The sequence below is a fragment of the Neoarius graeffei genome, chromosome 13 (assembly GCF_027579695.1).
Source record: "Neoarius graeffei isolate fNeoGra1 chromosome 13, fNeoGra1.pri, whole genome shotgun sequence".
NCBI classification, from domain to species: Eukaryota; Metazoa; Chordata; class Actinopteri; order Siluriformes; family Ariidae; genus Neoarius; species Neoarius graeffei.
The window spans coordinates 38879129-38901320 of NC_083581.1; the positions used below are offsets into that span (position 1 = coordinate 38879129).

The 22192-nt window shown below is 39.9% G+C and overlaps 1 protein-coding gene across 10 annotated transcripts in view; it reads left to right on the top strand.

Moving 5' to 3' along the window:
• utrn (utrophin) overlaps positions 1-22192 on the top strand; it is a 451611-nt gene that overhangs the window by 359733 nt on the left and 69686 nt on the right. For all 10 annotated transcript variants that reach the window (XM_060937691.1, XM_060937690.1, XM_060937694.1 and 7 more), the window contains 5 exons: positions 6120-6181; positions 6612-6686; positions 11197-11398; positions 14808-14893; positions 21227-21384. In XM_060937691.1, the coding sequence (XP_060793674.1) occupies positions 6120-6181; positions 6612-6686; positions 11197-11398; positions 14808-14893; positions 21227-21384 (583 nt within the window). The remainder of the gene's footprint in view (positions 1-6119; positions 6182-6611; positions 6687-11196; positions 11399-14807; positions 14894-21226; positions 21385-22192) is intronic.

Here is a 22192-nt window from a genome sequence, read left to right on the forward strand (position 1 = left end):
CACGCGTGCGCAGCTCTTTGTTTTTCCACTGCTTTAAGTGTTCTTTTAGCTATGCTGTATCTTTGTGCTGTATATGGTTGTGGTCACAACAGTACTCGTGACCATGGCCCGTTCCGATTTTTTTTTTTTTAGAATTCCGTCCGTGATTCGGAAAGAGGAAATGCTGAGGCTTAGTACAGAGAGGAGACGAGGGGATCAGGACACTTCGTCCAATGACCATTTCGTCCAATAGTTAAGACATTCCATCCAAAGCCTTTTTCAGGCGCACTATTAATTATTTTATATTTCAGGTATTCCTGTGTTCGCGAATGAAAGCCCCGCAAGAGCGCTGCTCGGTGCTTAAAGATTTAACATGATCCAGCCGGCTTTAAAAATTAATAACTTGGCCAATGGAGCTCGCAGTGAAGCCAAATTTGACAGGCACCTCCCTCTAAGCCTGTCCCTTGGAAAGAGCATGATCTTGGGTTGGTAGGACCACGCCTCGGCCCGGGATTCGCGAACAAAGCCCCCGCGAGAGCGCTGCTCGGCTCCTAAAGATTTAACATGATCCACACTATGGCACTCATTTGCTTTACAAAAATGTGTTTTGCTTTGCTCAAATTCCATTGAGAATTCTTCCTTTTGGGCGGCATGGTGGTGTAGTGGTTAGCGCTGTCGCCTCACAGCAAGAAGGTCCGGGTTCGAGCCCCGTGGCCGGCGAGGGCCTTTCTGTATGGAGTTTGCATGTTCTCCCCGTGTCCGCGTGGGTTTCCTCCGGGTGCTCCGGTTTCCCCCACAGTCCAAAGACATGCAGGTTAGGTTAACTGGTGACTCTAAATTGACCGTAGGTGTGAATGTGAGTGTGAATGGTTGTCTGTGTCTATGTGTCAGCCCTGTGATGACCTGGCGACTTGTCCAGGGTGTACCCCGCCTTTCGCCCGTAGTCAGCTGGGATAGGCTCCAGCTTGCCTGCGACCCTGTAGAACAGGATAAAGCGGCTAGAGATAATGAGATGAGATAAGATTCTTCCTTTTTTTGGACAAATACCTGAAATATAAAATAACTGATAGTGCATATGAAAAAGGCTTTGGACGAAATGGTCATGGGACGAAATGACTCGTATTTGTACTTGATGGTCAGTAGAAGCGTCTTATCTTCAGAAACGCCTGATTTTTTAAAAACAATATGGGTCAAAACCACACATCTATCTTTGCTTGATCGTTCAAATTGTGGTAATACTGAGAAAATTCAGCATTGTTTACAGACGCGCTTTCAGCGGCTGCCATCCTAGTTGCTTTGTATAGCCACCATCATGGTGGATGCTCATGGCGTAGCACGTTTTGATCACGTGGTTGCAAGCCATCTGTAAGAAACAAGGAAACACTCTCTCCTTCCCTCAAACACACCACTACCATTCTCATAGAATATCACTTACTGAATATAGCGCAAAACCTATTTTTTAACATCCGTCTATTACTGAGTTCATGCATAATTAATAGTATTACAGTCATCAGTTATTCAAAAAAAGCTGACTACTAACTAACAGCAGGAGGAAAAAATAACGTGCAAAATTCAACCAACTGATGAAATTCTGAGAGCCGTTCAAGATAACACTACTATCTTATAATCGTATAGCTTACTTAGCACGGTTTTCAGCAAGAAAACAATTACAGCAACTCGTACGCAATTATTACGCAAGACCACTACAGCTCCCGATGCGACAGACTTTCATCTACGGTGACGTCATGTGCATTGCGCAATGACTTCTCCTCTCATTTTGGACTGAGAACAGACTGTGCTCTACTGTAACTCACTATCACGTCTTGAAGTACAAAGTGGTGTTACAAGATTGCTTGGTCTCTCCTCTCTCAGGGTTTGCAGGTTAAGCCTAGGTCACAACCGGACGTACGATTTTTTTGGCCGTGCGATTTTTGGCGTTTCCCAAATCGCTGCGGTTTTTTTTGTTCGTGGAGAAAGACGCACGTTGGCCGTAAGTTTGTCTTGCAACCTGAAAAAAACGTAAGCGCCCGTAGAGTTTGTTTGACATGACAAAGAACCTCTGCGGCCAGTCTACGGCTCGAAAATCAGCACGTCACACGCGCGCCCTCCGTGCGTTTCTTGCGTTTTTTGCACGTAGACTGACCGTAGGAGCACGTACAGCCGGTTGTGACCGAGGCTTTAGATATCTGTGCAATACAATACATTGACGTCTTTGACATAATATCAAAACTTTTATTTCTTCACTTTCTGTTGATAATATTGCTTTTTTTTCTTCTCAAAAATCCTGTCAGCTGCTTTGAGCTAACTTGCTAGTATTAGCATTGATGAGTATGAACAAAAGTGAAATTTCAGAAAGGATTAGCTAGCTAGCAAATAAGATTATAGACATTTATGAAGTGACTAACTTCTCAGAAACGATGTTTAGTTAGCTGATTTTAGCTAACTGACTTGCATTAGCAACAACAACTGAATGTTTATATATGTGACTTAACTGCCTTTCTGACGTCCTGTCAGATCAGCTAATTTTACCTGGCTTGCTAGTGATATCATTAAGTGTGAGCATCAGTGAAAATTGTCAAATTCTCTCATAAATCCTAGCAGATTAGCTGATTTAGCTCACTGGCTAGCGTTAGTTATGAAGATTATAAACATTTTTAAATATGATTTAAAAATTCAGAAATCCTGTTAGATTGTGATTTAACTAGCTTTTTTTTCCAGTGATAAGTGTGAACTTCGATTAAAAGAAACAAACAAAACACCATTGAAGATTTTCTCAGAAAGCCTATCGGTCATGTTAGCTAGCTGACTAGCACGAGCAGTGAAGACTATGAACATCAATGAAACCAGCTTGAAATCCTGTCAGGTTCGCTCATATTAGCTAGCTGACTAGCATTGCTGGTGGAAACTATGAATATTTTATAAATATCACTTTGAAATCCTGTCAGGTTTGCTGATTTTTGCTCGCTAACTAGCATTACTAGTGGAAACTATTTTATGAATATCACTTTAATATCCTGTTAGGTTTGCTGAGTTTTGCTAGCTGATTAGCATTACTAGCGGAAACTATGAATATTTTATGAATATCAATTTAAAATCCTGTCAGGTTTGCAGATTTTTGCTAGCTGACTAGCATTACTAGTGGAAACTATGAATATTTTATGAATATCAATTTAAAATCCTATCACGTTTGCTGAGTTTTGCTAGCTAACTAGCATTACTGGTGGAAACTATAAAAGTTTTACGAATATCGCTTTAAAATCCTGTCAGGTTTGCAGATTTTTGCTAGCTAACTAGCATTACTAGTGGAAACAATATTTTATGAATATCAATTTAAAATCCTGTCAGGTTTGCTGATTTTTGCTCGCTAACTAGCATTACTAGTGGAAACTATTTTATGAATATCACTTTAATATCCTGTTAGGTTTGCTGAGTTTTGCTAGCTGACTAGCATTACTGGTGGAAACTATGAAAGTTTTATGAATATCAATTTAAAATCCTGTCAGGTTTGCAGATTTTTGCTAGCTAACTAGCATTACTAGTGGAAACTATGAATATTTTATGAATATCAATTTAAAATCCTGTCAGGTTTGCTGATTTTTGCTCACTAACTAGCATTACTCGTGGAAACAATTTTATGAATATCACTTTAAAATCCTGTTAGGTTTGCTGAGTTTTGCTAGCTGACTAGCATTACTGGTGGAAACTATGAAAGTTTTACGAATATCACTTTAAAATCCTGTCAGGTTTGCAGATTTTTGCTAGCTAACTAGTGGAAACTATGCATATTTTATGAATATCAATTTAAAATCCTGTCAGGTTTGCTGAGTTTTTCTAGCTGACTAGCATTACTGGTGGAAACTATGAATATTTTATGAATATCAATTTAAAATCCTGTCAGGTTTGCAGATTTTTGCTAGCTAACTAGCATTACTAGTGGAAACTATGAATATTTTATGAATATCAATTTAAAATCCTATCAGGTTTGCTGAGTTTTGCTAGCTAACTAGCATTACTGGTGGAAACTATGAAAGTTTTACGAATATCGCTTTAAAATCCTGTCAGGTTTGCAGATTTTTGCTAGCTAACTAGCATTACTAGTGGAAACAATATTTTATGAATATCAATTTAAAATCCTGTCAGGTTTGCTGATTTTTGCTCGCTAACTAGCATTACTAGTGGAAACTATTTTATGAATATCACTTTAATATCCTGTTAGGTTTGCTGAGTTTTGCTAGCTGACTAGCATTACTGGTGGAAACTATGAAAGTTTTATGAATATCAATTTAAAATCCTGTCAGGTTTGCAGATTTTTGCTAGCTAACTAGCATTACTAGTGGAAACTATGAATATTTTATGAATATCAATTTAAAATCCTGTCAGGTTTGCTGATTTTTGCTCGCTAACTAGCATTACTAGTGGAAACTATTTTATGAATATCACTTTAATATCCTGTCAGGTTTGCTGAGTTTTGCTAGCTAACTAGCATTACTAGTGGAAACTATGAATATTTTATGAATATCAATTTAAAATCCTGTCAGGTTTGCTGATTTTTGCTCGCTAACTAGCATTACTAGTGGAAACTATTTTATGAATATCACTTTAATATCCTGTCAGGTTTGCTGAGTTTTGCTAGCTAACTAGCATTACTAGTGGAAACTATGAATATTTTATGAATATCAATTTAAAATCCTGTCAGGTTTGCTGATTTTTGCTCACTAACTAGCATTACTCGTGGAAACTATTTTATGAATATCACTTTAAAATCCTGTTAGGTTTGCTGAGTTTTGCTAGCTGACTAGCATTACTGGTGGAAACTATGAAAGTTTTACGAATATCACTTTAAAATCCTGTCAGGTTTGCAGATTTTTGCTAGCTAACTAGTGGAAACTATGCATATTTTATGAATATCACTTTAAAATCCTGTCAGGTTTGCTGAGTTTTTCTAGCTGACTAGCATTAGGGGTGGAAACTATGAATATTTTATGAATATCACTTTAAAATCCTGTCAGCTTGGCTCATATTAGCTAGCTGGATAGCAAGTTGCTCTTATTTACATATATAGATTCAGTGATTGAAATGTTTTTTGGTGCAAAGTTGGGCTTAACATGTATTTTGAGGAAATCTGACTCCAGTGTCAAAACAATGAGCAAGAGCTGCCATATTTCTCTCTGTCTCTCTCATCTCCCTCATTTCTTACTCTCTTCAGAGGAGGTCGGAATCACAAAACCTGTCAGACATAGAACAGAATTATTCATTTTGTCCCCATTTTCCGTCAGTTGATCAAGCCATGGCGGCACGGTGCTGTAGTGGTTAGTGCTGTCGCCTCACAGCAAGAAGGTTCGGGTTCGAGCCCCGTGGCTGGCGAGGGCCTTTCTGTGCGGAGTTTGCATGTTCTCCCCGTGTCCGCGTGGGTTTCCTCCGGGTGCTCCGGTTTCCCCCACAGTCCAAAGACATGCAGGTTAGGTTAACTGGTGACTCTAAATTGAGCGTAGGTGTGAATGTGAGTGTGAATGGCTGTCTGTGTCTATGTGTCAGCCCTGTGATGACCTGGCGACTTGTCCAGGGTGTACCCCGCCTTTCGCCCGTAGCCAGCTGGGATAGGCTCCAGCTTGCTTGCGCCCCTGTAGAAGGATAGAGCGGCTAGAGATAATGAGATGAGATGATCAAGCCATTATGGCTGAGAGAGAGCGAGAGCGACAGACAGACACTCATCACAGAGCGTCAACTCATGACTGTCTTTTCTTGACATGATTAGAGTTTCATACGTCTCCTCGTTATTCTTTCTCTCTATCTCATTGTTTTCTCTTGAGCAGCGCTGTGTGTGTGTATGAGAGAGCGATTTCTCTATGTTCACATTGAAGAGGATTTTTCTTTTTTATTGCCACAAACCCAGGCACATTAATGTGAGGCCATTTTTACATGTGACAGTTCAGTGTTTGGTGCTTGAATCCGTTTCATCTTAAATTTTCATTGCTGTATGACAAACAGATAACTTATTTTTTAAGCTTTTTTAAATTACTTTTAATAACTCAAAGATGTGTTTGAATAACTATAAAAGGAATGTAACAGAACAGAGAAGATATAAGGTCATAGCTAAGATATGTACTAAAGTTCTCTCTCTCTCTCTCTCTCTCTCTCAGTCATCAGACGCAGACCACGTGTTGGGATCATCCCAAAATGACCGAGCTTTACCATTCCCTCGGTGAGGCATCTCAGTTTTCTTTCTCTCCCCACTGTTTACTTTCCATCACACACACACACACACGCGCGCAAAATACTGCTCACACACACTCACTTTCTGTCTCAGCTCAATAAACATGTCCATCCAGAGAACAGTTAACAGCCAATTACCAGCCACTGAACACCTGCCCGCACACACACACCCCTCAGTGTGGTTCAAGCAGTCCACTCACACACCCCACTCTAGAAACAGAGCTCTAATTAGCACAACTGCTAATGATGGCTGTTCTAATGCCTGTCCTGAGGATAGACAGGCGCTCGATTGAGGCCAAGCTCCACTGACGCACAACTCTCACACAGCATGAAGGAGTGTGTGTGCGCGCGTGTGCGTTTTAGACGGTAAGAGAAAGTGGTTACACGTATGACTGATTTTCTTCCTGTCTATTTTGCAGCTGATCTCAATCATGTGCGATTCTCCGCCTACAGAACTGCCATGAAGATACGGCGACTGCAGAAAGCACTCTGTTGTAAGTGTGTATAAGAGAGAGAGAGAGTGTGTGTGTGTTTGTGCGTGCGCATGCACATCACTAAGCCTGTACTGATCCCCTTTCCTTTCCTTGAAGGAAAACGAATTACATTTTCTTATGCCATGTACACACGTAGCCGGGTATTTTTAAAACCGAACATTTCCCCCCCCTCCGTTTATAAAAATGTTTTATCCACACCACCTCGTCTTCGAAAAAAATCCCTTCCACACATAACCGAACATCTGCGTTTTCAATCACATTCATAAGCATTCCAAACCTGTAGATGGCATTATTTCCCCAAATCACATCGCCTGTGCTCTTGGAGCAGTAGTTGGGCTTCTAAAATTAAACATGTAAATAGCACCTGCACAATAATTAACACTTTCAAGGCACTACTCCGATCCATTACTCTTTAGCTAGCCGCACACTACGCCGATTTTCAGCGTACCGAGCCAACTGAAGTCGCGAGTCAGGCGTAAAGACTAGTTTTTGATGGTACCGACTCATCTCACAGCCGATTCGAAAAACTAATCGGGAGCCAGACTGATCGGCGAGAGTCGCTAGCAATAAATAGCCAATCATATCTTTCGCATATAACACGTGACATCATTAAACACAATTTCTAGCGCGAGAAATACGTGTTGGTAGCACCTAATGCAGGTATATACTGTAATTCCATAGACTGAAGCTTTATCCATAGACACAGTGGGCTGGAAAGCCACTCTGCTCAAGTTGTGTGGCTGAATTCCAAATCGCTTTAACTCCCCTATATAAGTGCACTATTTAAGGTTGGGAATAATAGCTCATGCAGCCTAGATAGTGCGCTACATATTCCATGTTGTGTCATTTGTAATTCAGCCTGTAGCATCTTCAAGTGTTGGATTTAACAGTAACTATATCCAATAGCCAATCACAAAGCTATTAAGTTGTCACGTGTCGCTTCAATCGCGACTGCACTCGTAAACAGTCGGGGGATATGTGCGTGCCCTGTCGGGAGTCGGCTCTGAAATGGGTCGGTTCGGTACCGCGTGGATCGCCGTGGTGTGCGGCTAGCTTCAGTCCATGCTTAATCTGGCTTCTGCAGTAAACAAAGGTCGCACGTTTGACGTCAGGGCAGATTTGTTATCATTTTTTTGGCGCAGATTGTGACGTTCTAAAACGCAAACCTCCGGTTATCTCTGTCTACACGAAAAGGCATACACGGAGTTTTCAAAAATCTTCACTTTGCCCGGAGTTTTTTTAAATATTCGTTTTTGATGTGTTTTCATGTGGATGACAGGCCAAAATGTAGATAAATATCTTCGATTTAGCAGATACCCGGCTACGTGTGGACGGGGTCTTAGAAATCTAAAAATTCAGAGGTGCTGTAAAAAAAAAAAATTTAAAAAAAGCTAAAAACCTGTGGGTAAAACCTGCAATAGAATGCAAAAGTTTGCACTCCCTTAATCAATTTTATTTCAGCAGATACAAAAGTTTTAGGATTATTTGAATGTAAATTATGTAATATTTAAATAATATTGGCTTTTTTTTGTGGTATATCAGATATATTCCATTCAGCTAGCATGATACTGAACGAGTTGAAGACGAGTAGCTGAATGGAATATATCTGATATACCACGAAAAAAAGCCAGCCAATATTGTTATTATTATTATACATACACATTCGATGGAACAATTATAGATTTTACAAAAAGTTAAGAACAGGGGGAACTTACCAATATTGAATGCTGATTCTGATCGAATGTAATACATGTACAAAGTCAAAGTTCTAACAGAAAAAATGGTACAAGTCCAAAAAGCCTGAACAACAACAACCCAACTTGTATACAAGCTATATCCAGATTGACAGTTCAATTTCAAAGTTAGTTTTGGTTGTAGTTAATTGTTACATTGCAGTTGTTCAAAACAAAAGGGCTTTGCTGAATGAAATCCACGAGTGAAGTCCTCTTGTAAAAGTCTCCATCACTTTTCTCACCTCCAAGTAGAACTTTGACAATATTTCCGCTATTGCTCTCTTTTCCAGTTTTTCGATGTCCGTTGGTATGTTTTTCTCTTGTAAATATGCGTGAGGAATATCCAGTGAAGTTTTTGTAGCCTTTCGGGTGTTCAGCGCGTCCATCCATCCATCCTTCCATTATCTCTAGCCGCTTTATCCTGTTCTGCAGGGTCGCAGGCAAGCTGGAGCCTATCCCAGCTGACTATGGGCGAGAGGCGGAGTCCACCCTGGACAAGTCACCAGGTCATCACAGGGCTGGTGTTCAGCGCGTCTTTCTCTTTAAATCTTCGGCTTTTCATGAAGCAAACCTCACGGCCATGTTTGTGTACAAACGGTCACAGTCACTCGCTAGTGCGGAAGTTTTACATCTCCGTGTCTTTTTTCCAGTTTTTCGATGTCTGTTGGTATGTTTTTCTTTTGTAAATATGTGTGAAGAACACGTAATGAAGTTTTGGCAGCCTTTTGGGTGTTCAGCACGTCTTTAGTTTCAGTTTTCAGTTTTTCTATGTCATGCTTAAACCAAGCACTGAATTAACCCCATCTTCTCTCTCTCCCGGCCGACAAAGAAATGATTGTGCGCATGCGCAGCAGAAAAGTTTTGTCATTGGATCTTCGTATGAGCTTCGAAGTGTGACATCGTGTTGTCTTCACAACGTGCAATATTGTAACAATATTGCATGCTCATTCTCCATTGGGAAGAGTGGCGTAAGAGTGGTCTAGAGTGTTTATACTGTTTATATTGTTTGTTTGTTTTTTCAATTATTCTATTTTTATTTATTGCATTGCCTGTTTGCACCATGGGTCAGAGAGGACTGAAATTTCATCTGTGCTGTATGTCGAGCATGTATAGCATATTTGACAATAAAGTTGACTTGACTTGCAGGGATGAGAATTTTCCACCAATTGGCGGATTTCCGACTTTTTCAGACCAAAATGATCGTTTTTGAGATCGATGTAAATCCGTTGAGATTTTTTTTTTGGGGGGGGGTATGATTAACGATCTGTGGTCACCTTATAATGCAGACATCCCAAGTCTCCCGGAAGTTCCAGGAGTCTCCTGCATATTGATAGAAGCGAGCAAGAGCGTGCGTGCGCAACATTAAAAGGATAGTTCGGGATTTTTGACATGAATCTGTATGGCATCCCCATCAATAGTGTCGTGCAAACACACTGACTGACCCCTGACAGCATCCTGTGAGTCCAGTTCTTGTCCAGTTTTGGTCCAGACGAAAGTAGTCCGGCAAGTTTGTTGGGGTCACGAAAGTAAAACGTTTTTCGTCTCAAAACAGTATGTGTTCAAAAGAGTGATATATTTGCATCACAAAACCGTTGCCAAATAAAAAGTCAGACCTCGAAATCGCTTGGCACTATTTTCTCTCCCTTCTTATCACTGCGCGCTGCCGCCAGGTGACAGCGAAACGCTGTCTGTTGCCTGCTTAATATGCAAGACCTCCTGCTACCATGATAACATCAGAAGAAAGCTTAAGAGAATTATATGATAGAACTTTTTTCTGGTTTGCACTTCATTTTAAAGGATTGGAGTATTCAAAGATGAATCACAAAAATGCAGAAATATAATACTGTCGAGCTCGTTTATATTATATATTATATTATATATAAGGTGCATTGATTTTTTGAAATCATCAAATGTGAATTGATTAAAAACAAGTCTCTTGTACCATATTAATCATTTTCACCTGGGAGTCCACCAAGAAGGGGAATTTATTTCCAAATAAATTGCAAATTTTTGCTGATAAAATTAATGGTTTTGGGGTAAAAAAAAAAAGCCAAAAATAATTAGCCCCATGGGCCCCCCCCACCCCGTTTTTTTCAGACTTTTAAAATATTTTTCATTCTCATCCCTGTGACTTGACTTGTAATACATGTAGGATAAGTGATATGATAACAATATTGCATGCCCTCAATAAACCCGCCAGAAGGGAATAGAATACATGTGGCCCGTATGTATAATAATATTTGATAATTGATCATAATAACAAAAGAAGAGTCGTGAAACACAGTGTGTTTTAACATTGAGTTTATTTTAAGATGATTAATATTTTGAACGTTGATTGTTTTGAACACCCACATCAAACATGTAGGCGTTGACACTTTCAGTCAGGGTTAAGGTCTGTGTTGTGTGTGTGTGTGTTGCAGGACTTGATTAGAGGTGCATGACCGTCTCTGTTTGCTCTCTCAGCCCAATTAACTGAGCCCAATTACCATTGCAAAGAGCATTCGTGTGTGTGTGTGTGTATACACTTGAGTGTGAGATGGAAGAGCAGTCTTCAGTGTGTTGTTGCCAGCTCACTGCTTCTTGTAGTTCCCTCATCCTCCTTCTGCTTTTTGTTAGTTTTCTCTGTGTGTGTGTGTGTGTGTGTGTGTGTGTGTGTGAGAGAGAGAACTGAGACCTGCTAATCATCCTAATTAAACGAGTGAATAGGAAGTCCTGTCGGCTTTCCCCGTCTCTTTGTCCTGACCCGATATTGTTTTCTTGTGCCATGTCTCTCTCAGTGGACCTGTTGGACCTGTCTGTCGCTCAGTCCATGTTCCAGCAGCACAAGCTGAATGTGAACTCGGCGCAGCTCTCCGTCCCCGAGGTCATTAACTGTCTCACGTCCGTTTATGACGACCTGGAGCAGGATCACAAGGACCTGGTGAACGTGCCGCTCTGCGTCGACATGTGTCTCAACTGGCTTCTCAACGTCTACGACACGTACGTATAAACACACACACACTACATGCTCTAACTACACATCCTGTATTGGCTCCTCCCACTTTTTTCAGGATGATGCTAATAAACAGGACAGACTTATTCCTACAGTCTGTGATCAGACACTTAATTGGGTCTCGCACCTCATTTAATCTTGCTCTTCCTTTCTTTTTTTCCCCCCTCAACCTCTGGGAATGCAGCCGTTTCTCAAAAGTGCTGGTGTCGGCGCTTTTTGTCAGAGCAGAGCTTCCGAGCTTTTCAGACTGACGTCAAGATCTTTTTTGCGTCCTGATTGATGAGGTTGGAGGATGATAGGGCAAGTGAGACGAACAAATGTGGAGGACAGCCATAATGTGAAGTTTTTTAGACAAGGGAAAGTACTTAGGATAGATGTTTGTGTGTGGTTTGTTTTTTGCATTTTCTCCATAATAACACCAACTGCATTTTTGTCTTATTAGTGTCAAAAAAGGAAGATGTATACAGCTGCTACAATGTAAGTGATAACAAGAATTAGCATGTTTTGTGGACGTTCCACAGCTTTACAGATCGCTATAAAAGGATAAACGTCTTTCTTTAGTTGATAAATGACAAATCACTGTGGTATAAAAGGAAGAACACGCTTCAGGATATGCTTTAATGGAAGAAAATAATCACTTTGCAGTGGTAACTATAGCTACGCTTTTCATCATGACCTTGTTATTGATTATTTTCCGAGAACATCCCACCCCTAAGTGTTTTATTCCTGATAAACACAAGTGCGCTTCAATATTTTTTTGTGTGTTTGTGTGTCCATAAGAAGCCTAAAAATCAATCTGATCTCTCTTCACCTGACCAAAAACCTTTCCAGCTTTGAGAACAGCCTTTAAACCCTCTCAGCCTCTGTTCTTACAGGCTTTTATACAGAGCCATTTAATTAATGAATGTAAGGTCATGCAGTTCAGAAGCTTTTAGTGTTTATTTATTTTCTTTCAGTCACCTTGCATGTCTGCTTGACCCTTCTGCACTGTATATTTAATTATTTTCTTTATTTTAATTGCTGTTGTCATGGTTTCCTTTCTACTTTCTTTTTGAACTCCCCATATGTTCACAAACATTATTTCTGTCATGCTGTATATTCCATGTAGATATTTAAGGAGCCGTATATTCAGTCTATAGAACACGGCTCTGCGTTGTGCTCAGATTATGTGCCGTGTCGCTTATAAGTGGATAAACGCATCCAGCTGAATCAGCCTTGATGGTCGCCAAGATTTAAATGGGGTTTTAGGACAGAAGCAGATTGAATGATGGTAATCAGTGAGTTCAGTGTGATTGGGCAGTAAGTATAGCATGAATAATACGGTTTCAGGTTCCTGCTACAGCAGCTGCAGAATTCTGGACGAACTGGACATCCATAGCAGAAAACATTTCAATAGATTGCTTAGTTTTATATGAAGTTCTTTTCAGTAAAAGTGAATTTTGAAACAACTTCGCTTCCGAGAAAAGTTTGCCCGATTGTGGGGTTTGAATCTCGAAAATGTTGACAGTACAGGGTGTTTCAAAAAATGTGATATTATTTGAGATGTAAATATCCCAAAAACTACATAGTCTAGGCAAATAAACCTGAACAGGCTTAATGTTGAGCGATATAAGATTCATTCCTCAAAATTTGAATGAGAAATTCAAAGGTATGTGGATTCCATGAACGATTTCACACATTTTCAATATGCGCACCGCTTGAGACACAGCACACGTCAAGTCGGTAGTCCAACTCCTGCCAAACACGCTGCAGTATGTCTTTGGTAACAGTCTTTTCTGGTAACAGTGCATTTTTAGAGAATTCTCTCATAAATGCACACTGCACAGTCTTGTTCGAGCGTACTCTAACACACAAAACGCCTTTTCTTTTCCAGTGAATGGCATTTCTATACCTAAAAACAAAAACAAAACCATCAAACATAAAATTTTGACCTGTTTCCACACATGCTATTAAAATTTGAGGTCAATTGAACGAGAATTGGCAAAGTTATTAGATTGTGAAATGCTATCGAATTTTTTGAAACACCCTGTATTTCATGGCCAGGAGTCAAGAGAGCAAAACTAGGTGAGAGGGATGACGACCTCTTGCTTTCATGTCAATCACAGCAATACGAGCCAACAGCGGACACCTTTGAGATCATGTATGTGGAAGAGGGCAGATAGCGCTTTCACCCGAGTGTGTTACGCCGTCCTGTGACACAGCACTGGACAGTAGTTTCAGAAAAGCTGGTATCACATGTCTTCTAGGAAGCAACTGGTCACCTTTGGTTTAGGTGATGAAATTGATACGCAAAATGCGGAAAAAGAACAAACCTTGATTTAGGTAGCTTTAACCCTGTGAATCTGCAAAACTTTGAATCCTGATCCAGTAAAAATGAGAAAGTGTTTCATGGTTTCTAAGGATTGCACGGTGGTGTAGTGGTTAGCACTGTCGCCTCGCAGTAAGAAGGTTCTGGGTTCGAGCCCAGCTGTCGACGAGGGCCTTTCCGTGTGGAGTTTGCATGTTCTCCCCGTGTCTGCATGGGTTTCCTCCGGGTGCTCCGGTTTCCCCCACAGTCCAAAGACATGCAGGTTAGGCTAATTGGTGGCTCTAAATTGACCGTAGGTGTGAATGGTTGAGAGGAGAAAACCTCTATAATAATCCAGTAGAAGGCAACGGGAAACCACTACTGTAATGTTCCCTAGAAACTTTGATGGTTGAAGCCATCAGAGCGGCCACGTCACTGTAGTGATATGCCAAGATGGATGGATGGATGGAAGGGTTCCCATGCAACCTTACATTCTACATGTCATGAAAAACAAGACAATTTAAATCTGTTCTGGAAATATTAAAGCCACTGACAGGGAAAAAAAATGCTGAGACAATTTGGTTCCTGTTCTCACTTGTGTTACAGCAGCAATAAACACTCGTTCTGCCACTAGCATGAATAAACACGGAAAGAAAAAGTAGATTAAGCTACTGAGAAACCAGAAAGCGCAACCTCCTCCATCCTCTGGTGGAGAACTTTGACTGTTAGAAAGCTCTGACGCTAGAGACTCCTTCCACAAGCGCGAACTAAGTATCTCCTCATGGGAAAGTTCACCATAGCAACAATAGCACGTTCCCTTTTTTTTTTTTGTTTAATCACAACATTTATTTTAGCTGTTGCTATAGAAACAGTAACATATTAGTGTGAGCGTGTGATTTGAATTACAGCCAACTATAGCCAGAGCTGCTGTTCTAGAAAATGAATCAACGCCTACTGACCAATCACAATCAAGAATTCAGAAGCGCTGTAGGAATGAAATAAGACAAGGTTACAGTTTGTCTGGCATCATTCCCCAGTTTGTGTTTATCTGATGTGTAGTGTCATACTCATAAGTAATGGCACCTTCTGGCATATTTTGTTTTGTGTAGGGGTCGCAGTGGGAAGATCCGTATCCTGTCCATGAAGATCGGCCTGCTCTCGTTGTGTAAAGGTCACCTGGAAGAGAAGTACAGATGTAAGCAGTTTCACTGTTGCACTCGTACACACACACACACACAAACACACACACACAAATTACTTAAAAGACACGTCATGTATTAAGGATGGATGTCATAGGGCTATTTACTGTACTTTTACTATTTACTGTTTGATCTCAAACACATTAAAGGAGAACTGAAAGCAATTTTTTATCATCAAAATTCTATTCATCTAATTTTATTAAATATAGGAATGCATTTTTGATCGCTATTTTGTCACTGCTATAGCAAGTTATGAGTGTTTGAAATATGCTCTGTAATATATCAGTCCATATGTCAAAGCAATGGCCGTTAACGAGATTCGTTGAGACCTGTGCGAGACATCGTAGGACGGAAGTAAAACTTACAGCGGAAATCAAAGTGACCGACATCTGCCAACGTTGTCAAAAGACACGTGCACCCTCTTTCGAATGCTGACGTAATCAAGCCGGAAGTTTTGTTTGTTTTGATAGCAATCAGGAAAGTTTGAAAAAAGTAGGCAGTAATCGTCATTTAAACTCGTTTTTGTGCAATATTTCGTTTGGAAAACGTTTTTCAAAATGGCGGCACTGACACCTGGCTGACACTTCACGTTTCGAAGTCTCGCACAAGTCTCGTGAAGATCGCGGGGATAAGTGACGCCTGCCATGGACCAAACGAACTAAACTCAACATGGCTAAAAACCGAATAGGCCGATAAGTATAATATTTAATTGCAATTAATTGCCGATACGAGTCACAATATAAGGTTACTAAAACCGAAAACATAATTGAATAACACGTTAATTAAGAAATAAAGCAAGTTTAAAAATGACTTCAGTTCCCCTTTAAGAAGGCAAGAAATGTCACCAATTAACTTTTGACAAGGCACACTTGTTAATTGAAAAGCATTCCAGGTGACTGCGTCATGTATTAAAGTAATGATGGATGTCATAGGGCTATTTACTGTATTTTTTTTTATTTACTGTTTGATCTCGAACGCATTCAGAAGATAAGAAGCTCGTCCACTTTTGACGAGGCACACCTGTTAATTGAAAAGCGTTCCAGGTGACTACCTCATGAAGCTGGTTAAGATAATGCCAATAGTGAGTAATGTAGTAGTAGTGAGTCGGCATCAAGGTAAACACTGGTGATGTTGAAGAATCTAAAATATCAAACATATTTTGTTTTTCTGTTGACCACATATGTTCCATATGTTGTTTCATAGTTTTGATGTCTTCAATATTTTTCTACAATGTAGAAAATAGTCATAATACTGAAAAACCTATGAATGAGTGGGGTGCAACTTTTGACTTGTATTACGTGTGTGCACTACTTTTACACTTTTTACACTTTTACACTTCCTGAATATTTCACTGATCAGCATAAAAAAAATAACGCAAATCCCTGATCTCTCTGAACTAATGTCTTTTTATTATTCGGCTTTAGTAGTGTGTGATCAAAGTCCCTTAAACTTCAAATCCCTCGATTCTCATTCGTAAATCCCTGAGCGTCTGTCTCCGTGTTTTTCTGTATGCAAATGACCCTCTTGTGCATGAAAACAGCAAATCCCAGCACTCTGCATGGCGCTAATTAAATGTCATGATGTCGTCCATGTGGGAGCAGAGCGTGTGAGAGAGATGGTCGTCTACAGAGAGACAAAATCCACCATCATAACATGGCACGAGACTGTTTAATCATTCGCTTCAGATTAGGTCTTTTAAACACACCAGGGTGTGGATTGATTTTGTTTTCCTCCACAAATCAACCTCCAGAAGCTATTTCTTTTCTCACTGGTGAAAACAGGAAAGACACACTGATGCAGGATTTTTTTTCTCTGATTATAGTCTTTTTTTGCTTTAGGACAAACAAATAAAGATATTGTGCTTTTATGCAGTATTGGTTGAGCTCTTTCTTTCTGTGAAAGTGCCAGATTCAGTTCAGCACTTTGAAAAACGATCCCTAGTGATTATTGCGTGGTCCGGATAACTCTTTTGGAATCAACATCATCATATAAAAGGGATTGAGCTGTTGATCTTAAAATACAAATTTCCATCCAAAATGCCTTTTTATCTCTCCTTATTGAGAGAAACCTCATTTCTTTACACCACAACACTGCTGAATTCTCGATTCTTATTGGTCAGATGATGTTGATGCATTTTCTAGAACAGTAGCTCTGAGAGTAATGCCAGCTGTAATTCAAGTCACAGGTTTACATATGTTGGCGTTCCTGTGGTGACATCTCGTACACAGGCTTGTTTGGTGGTCGCATTACGTAAACATTGTCTAATAATAAACAGATTCAAAAAATACATGTAGCTATTTGACACAGAATTGCGTTTTCTGTAAGGAGACATTTATTAAATATTTATGGACAAAGTCTGTGCAAAGTTCGGTAAGTTTTCTGATAAGTGAAAGTCTTCATGACAAGAGTTTACACTTTGCGGTTTCTCGGTAACATGACAAGCTATGTTTTTTTTGGTTTTGTTTTTTTATCTGGTGAGGGAATGAGTGTTTATAGCTGCTATATTGTATGGAAGTGATAGCATTATATTTAACTATAAACAAACATTTACTGGCCTTAGCTACCGACATGTCATTGTTTAATAAATAAAAATTTAATCATTGGCAAATTGCTGTGGTATAAGAGGAATAAAACATCTCAGGACGTGGTATTATCAGAAAACAATCAGCTTTAGGTAGTAACCTATTCAGCTGTACTTGTTTTACAGTTTTATTCATTTATTCATCTTTAGTACATGCCTGATCATGGTCATTCAACCTAGGGGGCGATGTAGAGCAGCCAGTCCAGCTAGTGGCATACTTTTGAGAGGTGAAGAAAGAAAAGCTATGAAGGGAACATACGGTACTCTGTTCCATACATTATATTTTATTAACATTCAAATAATAGAAATATTCGAATTATGTAAATTCTCATTTGTTTTGTTTCCGTGTTTAAAACCAATACATTTGAATATTGAAACATGATTGGCTCATATGTTTTATGGCATAATAACACTTGCCTGTCACATACTAATTCAGATATTTCAGTGAGAAATTTTAAGCACCACCTTTTTCTTAAAATTTCACTGTACTTCATTCAGTCATAGTAATTTACCTGGAAAAATGTTAGTCAATCCTAACAGTCTGATTCATTCACGCACACTAGACATGTAATGATTCACCAAATTCATGATTCGTCTTTCTTTCGGCCAGGGATCGCCCAAACTGATAATCACATCATCAGTTTTTCTTTGGCTAATCAGACACAAAGTACGCCACCACTCTTTCCCAAGCAGCTGGGGGTTAGGTGCCTTGCTCAAGGGCACTTCAGCTAATCCTGCTGGTCCAAGGAATCGAACCAGCGACCTTTTGGTCCCGAAGCTGCTTCTCTAACCATTAGGCCATGGCTTCCCCACAATTCATGATTCGATTCAATTCAGTTCACAATTATATTTTCCTATGATATTGAAAAAAATGTTAAATGAAGAAAAATCCAATTTCTTGTTAAATCCATTTGTACAGCCAATTGCACAAACAGCTCTTTCCCATTTTAAATCTGTCTTTTGGGCTGGGTTCCCCGAGCATTCGAGCTGTGTTACTTCCGCCTAGGTTGAAGTCACGTTCATTTCTGCTATTTTACATTATTGCGCCCTCTGATGTCTAAACAATGTAGTTGCTGCTAGGAAACACTGAGGTTAAGCAGCCTGATCATAATCACAATTATTTTCTTTTTTTTTAATTGATTTGAATCATCATACATTTGTATCATGACTTATTGTCACACAATATACCGTTATATGCCTGACACACACAGTGGAATCTAACTTATGCGGCTGAGGGTTAAACCTTGATCTTGCGGGATGAAAACATGATCCGTTCTGATATTTGCCTCATTGATCTCTGCATTGCCTCACAGCTTTGAATCACAGTGTGTGCTGAGCAGCGCTGAGGAATAATGAAGTTTAAGTGCTTAGAGCTCACATCTCATTGTTTATTTAGCACTACTGTTTTTCCTAAAGGAGTGTTTGTGTTCATGCATAGCTGTGCCTGTGCGTATCAATGGAAGTGGTCTTAATTCTTGCTGCTTGTCGCTTCCCAGGACAGCACTTGTGTGAAGATGAAGTAGTAGCTTCATTTGTTGGAATGTTATTTAGATAAATATGATTGGTGAGCAGCTGTTTTGTCACGGTGGACTTCCTATCGTGAGGGGAATTTTTTTTTTTGTATGTGACTTCACTCAGCCAGTGTTTGGGGAGATGAGTGTTCAGGTCCTGATGGATTTGATTCACTCGATATCAGACAGGACGAATGTTTTTTTCTCGATTCTGATTCATTTCCTATGACAGCAGCTCTGAAGGTAGTTCCAGCTGCAAGGCAAATCACAGGATTATGTTGATGCACTCATTCTAATACAACTTATATGACAACGTTGTTTGCCAAATAAAAATATATAATTGGTGATATGGTGAACTTCAATGAGGTGAAGGTTATTTAACGTTTACTCAAGGAGTCTCTGGTTTCAGTCAGTTTTCTGCCCATGGCACAAAGCACATCGAGCGGAACCGATCTCTGTTTCCATAACAGGGCTCGAAATTAACTTTTTTTCTTTGTGTCCCCCAGTGGTCCCGAATTCTGTGTTGTATTGTCCCGAATGGAAGCAATAGTGTCCCCATTTTTTTCCTCTCTGAAATAACCAGTGGTTAATATTATCATATGAAGTTACTATTATATTTGTAACTATGCGATTTTGAACCCTTTATATCATTTTTACAATAAGTCACAAGACACAAGCGACACATGTCCTATACATCATCTACTTCAAAATTACAGTTATTGCATTTTCAGTTTATTAAACTTTGGCGATCTCACTGTATGAATAGATACCCGTTTATTTAAAGGGGCCAACTAGCTCATTCAGAAAATGTTTCAACTCCCTACATCTGCAGTACACTTTAGTTGAAAATAACACCCCTTTTATGTTCATTTCATCTACTTATACCTTGAATATCTGTTGGCACTTATAAGGCCAACTTATAATTTTCACCATTACCGTTATCCATTTTTATGAACTTTCCGTTATCCATTACCGTTATCCATTTTTATGAACTTTCCGTTATCCATTACCGTTATCCATTTTTATGAACTTTCCGTTATCCATTACCGTTATCCATTTTTATGAACTTTCCGTTATCCATTACCGTTATCCATTTTTATGAACTTTCCGTTATCCATTTTATGAACTTTCGCTGCAAATGTTAGCAACATCAGCATAGTGCAGGTCCGAGCCTAGTTGTGCTGCTGACTGACTAAACTTTCTGAACTAGAAAGACACCAAGAAAACTCACTTATTCTGTTGAACGGTATCTTCCGTCAATATCATCCACATCATTCCTGTTGTATTTTATAACGTGTCTAACAGTGTTCATTCAGTTCATTCAGTTGCTAGCGTTGCCTGCAGACCAGGCGATGACACTTTGGATCCTGCAGGTCCCGGAGACGTTATGTCTGGGCTTTCAGTTTCTTCCCCGCGGTCGGTCCGCTTCAACCACTTCAGCATTTTTGTTCTGGCAAGAGTCGGTGCAGCGTGTGCGGTAGCAATTCCATTCCAAGTCCATATAATGCGGACTCCGGCCGAAGATTCTAGAACAGAATGCGCTGCTCTGTAGCCTACGGATGCAGGGGCATCGAAAGTGTAGCTACTGTGTATTTTTCGCTGTTAACGTTTTAAAATTAAAATTGACAAATTAGGTGAATGTCTACGTATGTGTTACGGCTTTGTAAATAATATTAATGTAGAACTTTTTTTCTAGATCTATTTTTTTTTCCATTGTCCCGGGATTGTCCCAGATATGATAATTTTGTGTCCCGATGACATTTTTTATGGTCCCCGGGACATCGGGACACCGTTAGTTTCGAGCGCTGTTCCATAACCCTCAGCCTCTCGCAGTGGGGGACTGGTTCTCTGGTAACCACGAGAGTTTGACTCCCTACTCACATCTGTATCGCGGCGCCTTGCTAGATGGCAGTAGGTACCATTTTCACGATGGTCTTTGGTATGACGCAACTGGGAGTAGAACTCACAATCTCCTGGTCGAGAGGCAGATACACTAACCACTAGGTCAGCTCGCAATAATGTGCGGGATAACAGGAACTAACTGCTTTCCTGACATTCTGCAACATTAAATGTAACTATAAACAGATAAAATCTACAAATGTAAAAATTTTCATTCTTTAATTAATGCAGTTGTAAACATCAGCATGTTGTGTCGGAGGAATAAAATTTCATGGTGTGCTCTTATAGGAAAATAATCAACTTTGGTCAGGTTTTAAAAAGTGTATGTGTGTGTGTAGGTCTGTTTAACCAGGTGTCCTCTCCGGGGGATACATGTGATCAGAGGCAGCTGGGGCTCCTGCTGCATGATGCCATCCAGATCCCACGGCAGCTCGGAGAGGTGGCAGCGTTCGGGGGCAGCAACATCGAACCGAGCGTCAGGAGCTGCTTCCAACACGTATGTAACTAACACACACACAAACACCTGGCCACTATCACAGAATCATCTTCACCATTCAACTGCCACCTTTCTCAATTTGTTTCATTTTGACCTCTGACCCCAGGCTTTGATATGCTCTAGCCGCTATATTTTGGAGTTCTCTAAGAGCATTTATTTATGTATTTATTTACTTACTTACTAAAAGTTTTGGCACCATAAAGGTAGAACCATGCATTTTTCTGTTGGCCACTAATCCACTATCAAAGATTCTGCATGTGAGGTTTTTGGTTCTCGCTCAAACCTGGTATCAGAAGGAGCTGATGGTACTAGGGGGCAGAGCTAGGAGCACTGTTAATTACTGATTAATGTGTGTCACACACAATCACATGACGTGACATTTTGTACATAGACGAACACCAAAAATTACAACTGAATAACAGGTAGTTTCATATAGCAGAAAAAAACAAAAAACAAGCCCATTTCCTGTTTGAGCTGATTATTGTCTTTGAATGTGCAATGAAAAACACCCTTACATACAGGGGTGGGAGTGAGAGAGAGAGAGAGAGATACCAATAATATCCTGTGATGGATCACCCATGTCCTTTGTGCTTGGACATCTATAATAGTCCAGTCCACAAATCATTCTCTCTTACTTATTGGAAAACATCTGTCTTTCTCATCTATGTCACTCTATCTTTGTTCTGTCTGGGTACCACTCTGTTTCTCCCTCTCTGTCTCTCTCTTTCTGTCAGTGTATCTCTCGCTCTCTCTCTCAGTCTAGCTCTGTCTGCATACTTGTCTCTCTTTCTGGCTGTATTGGTCTCTT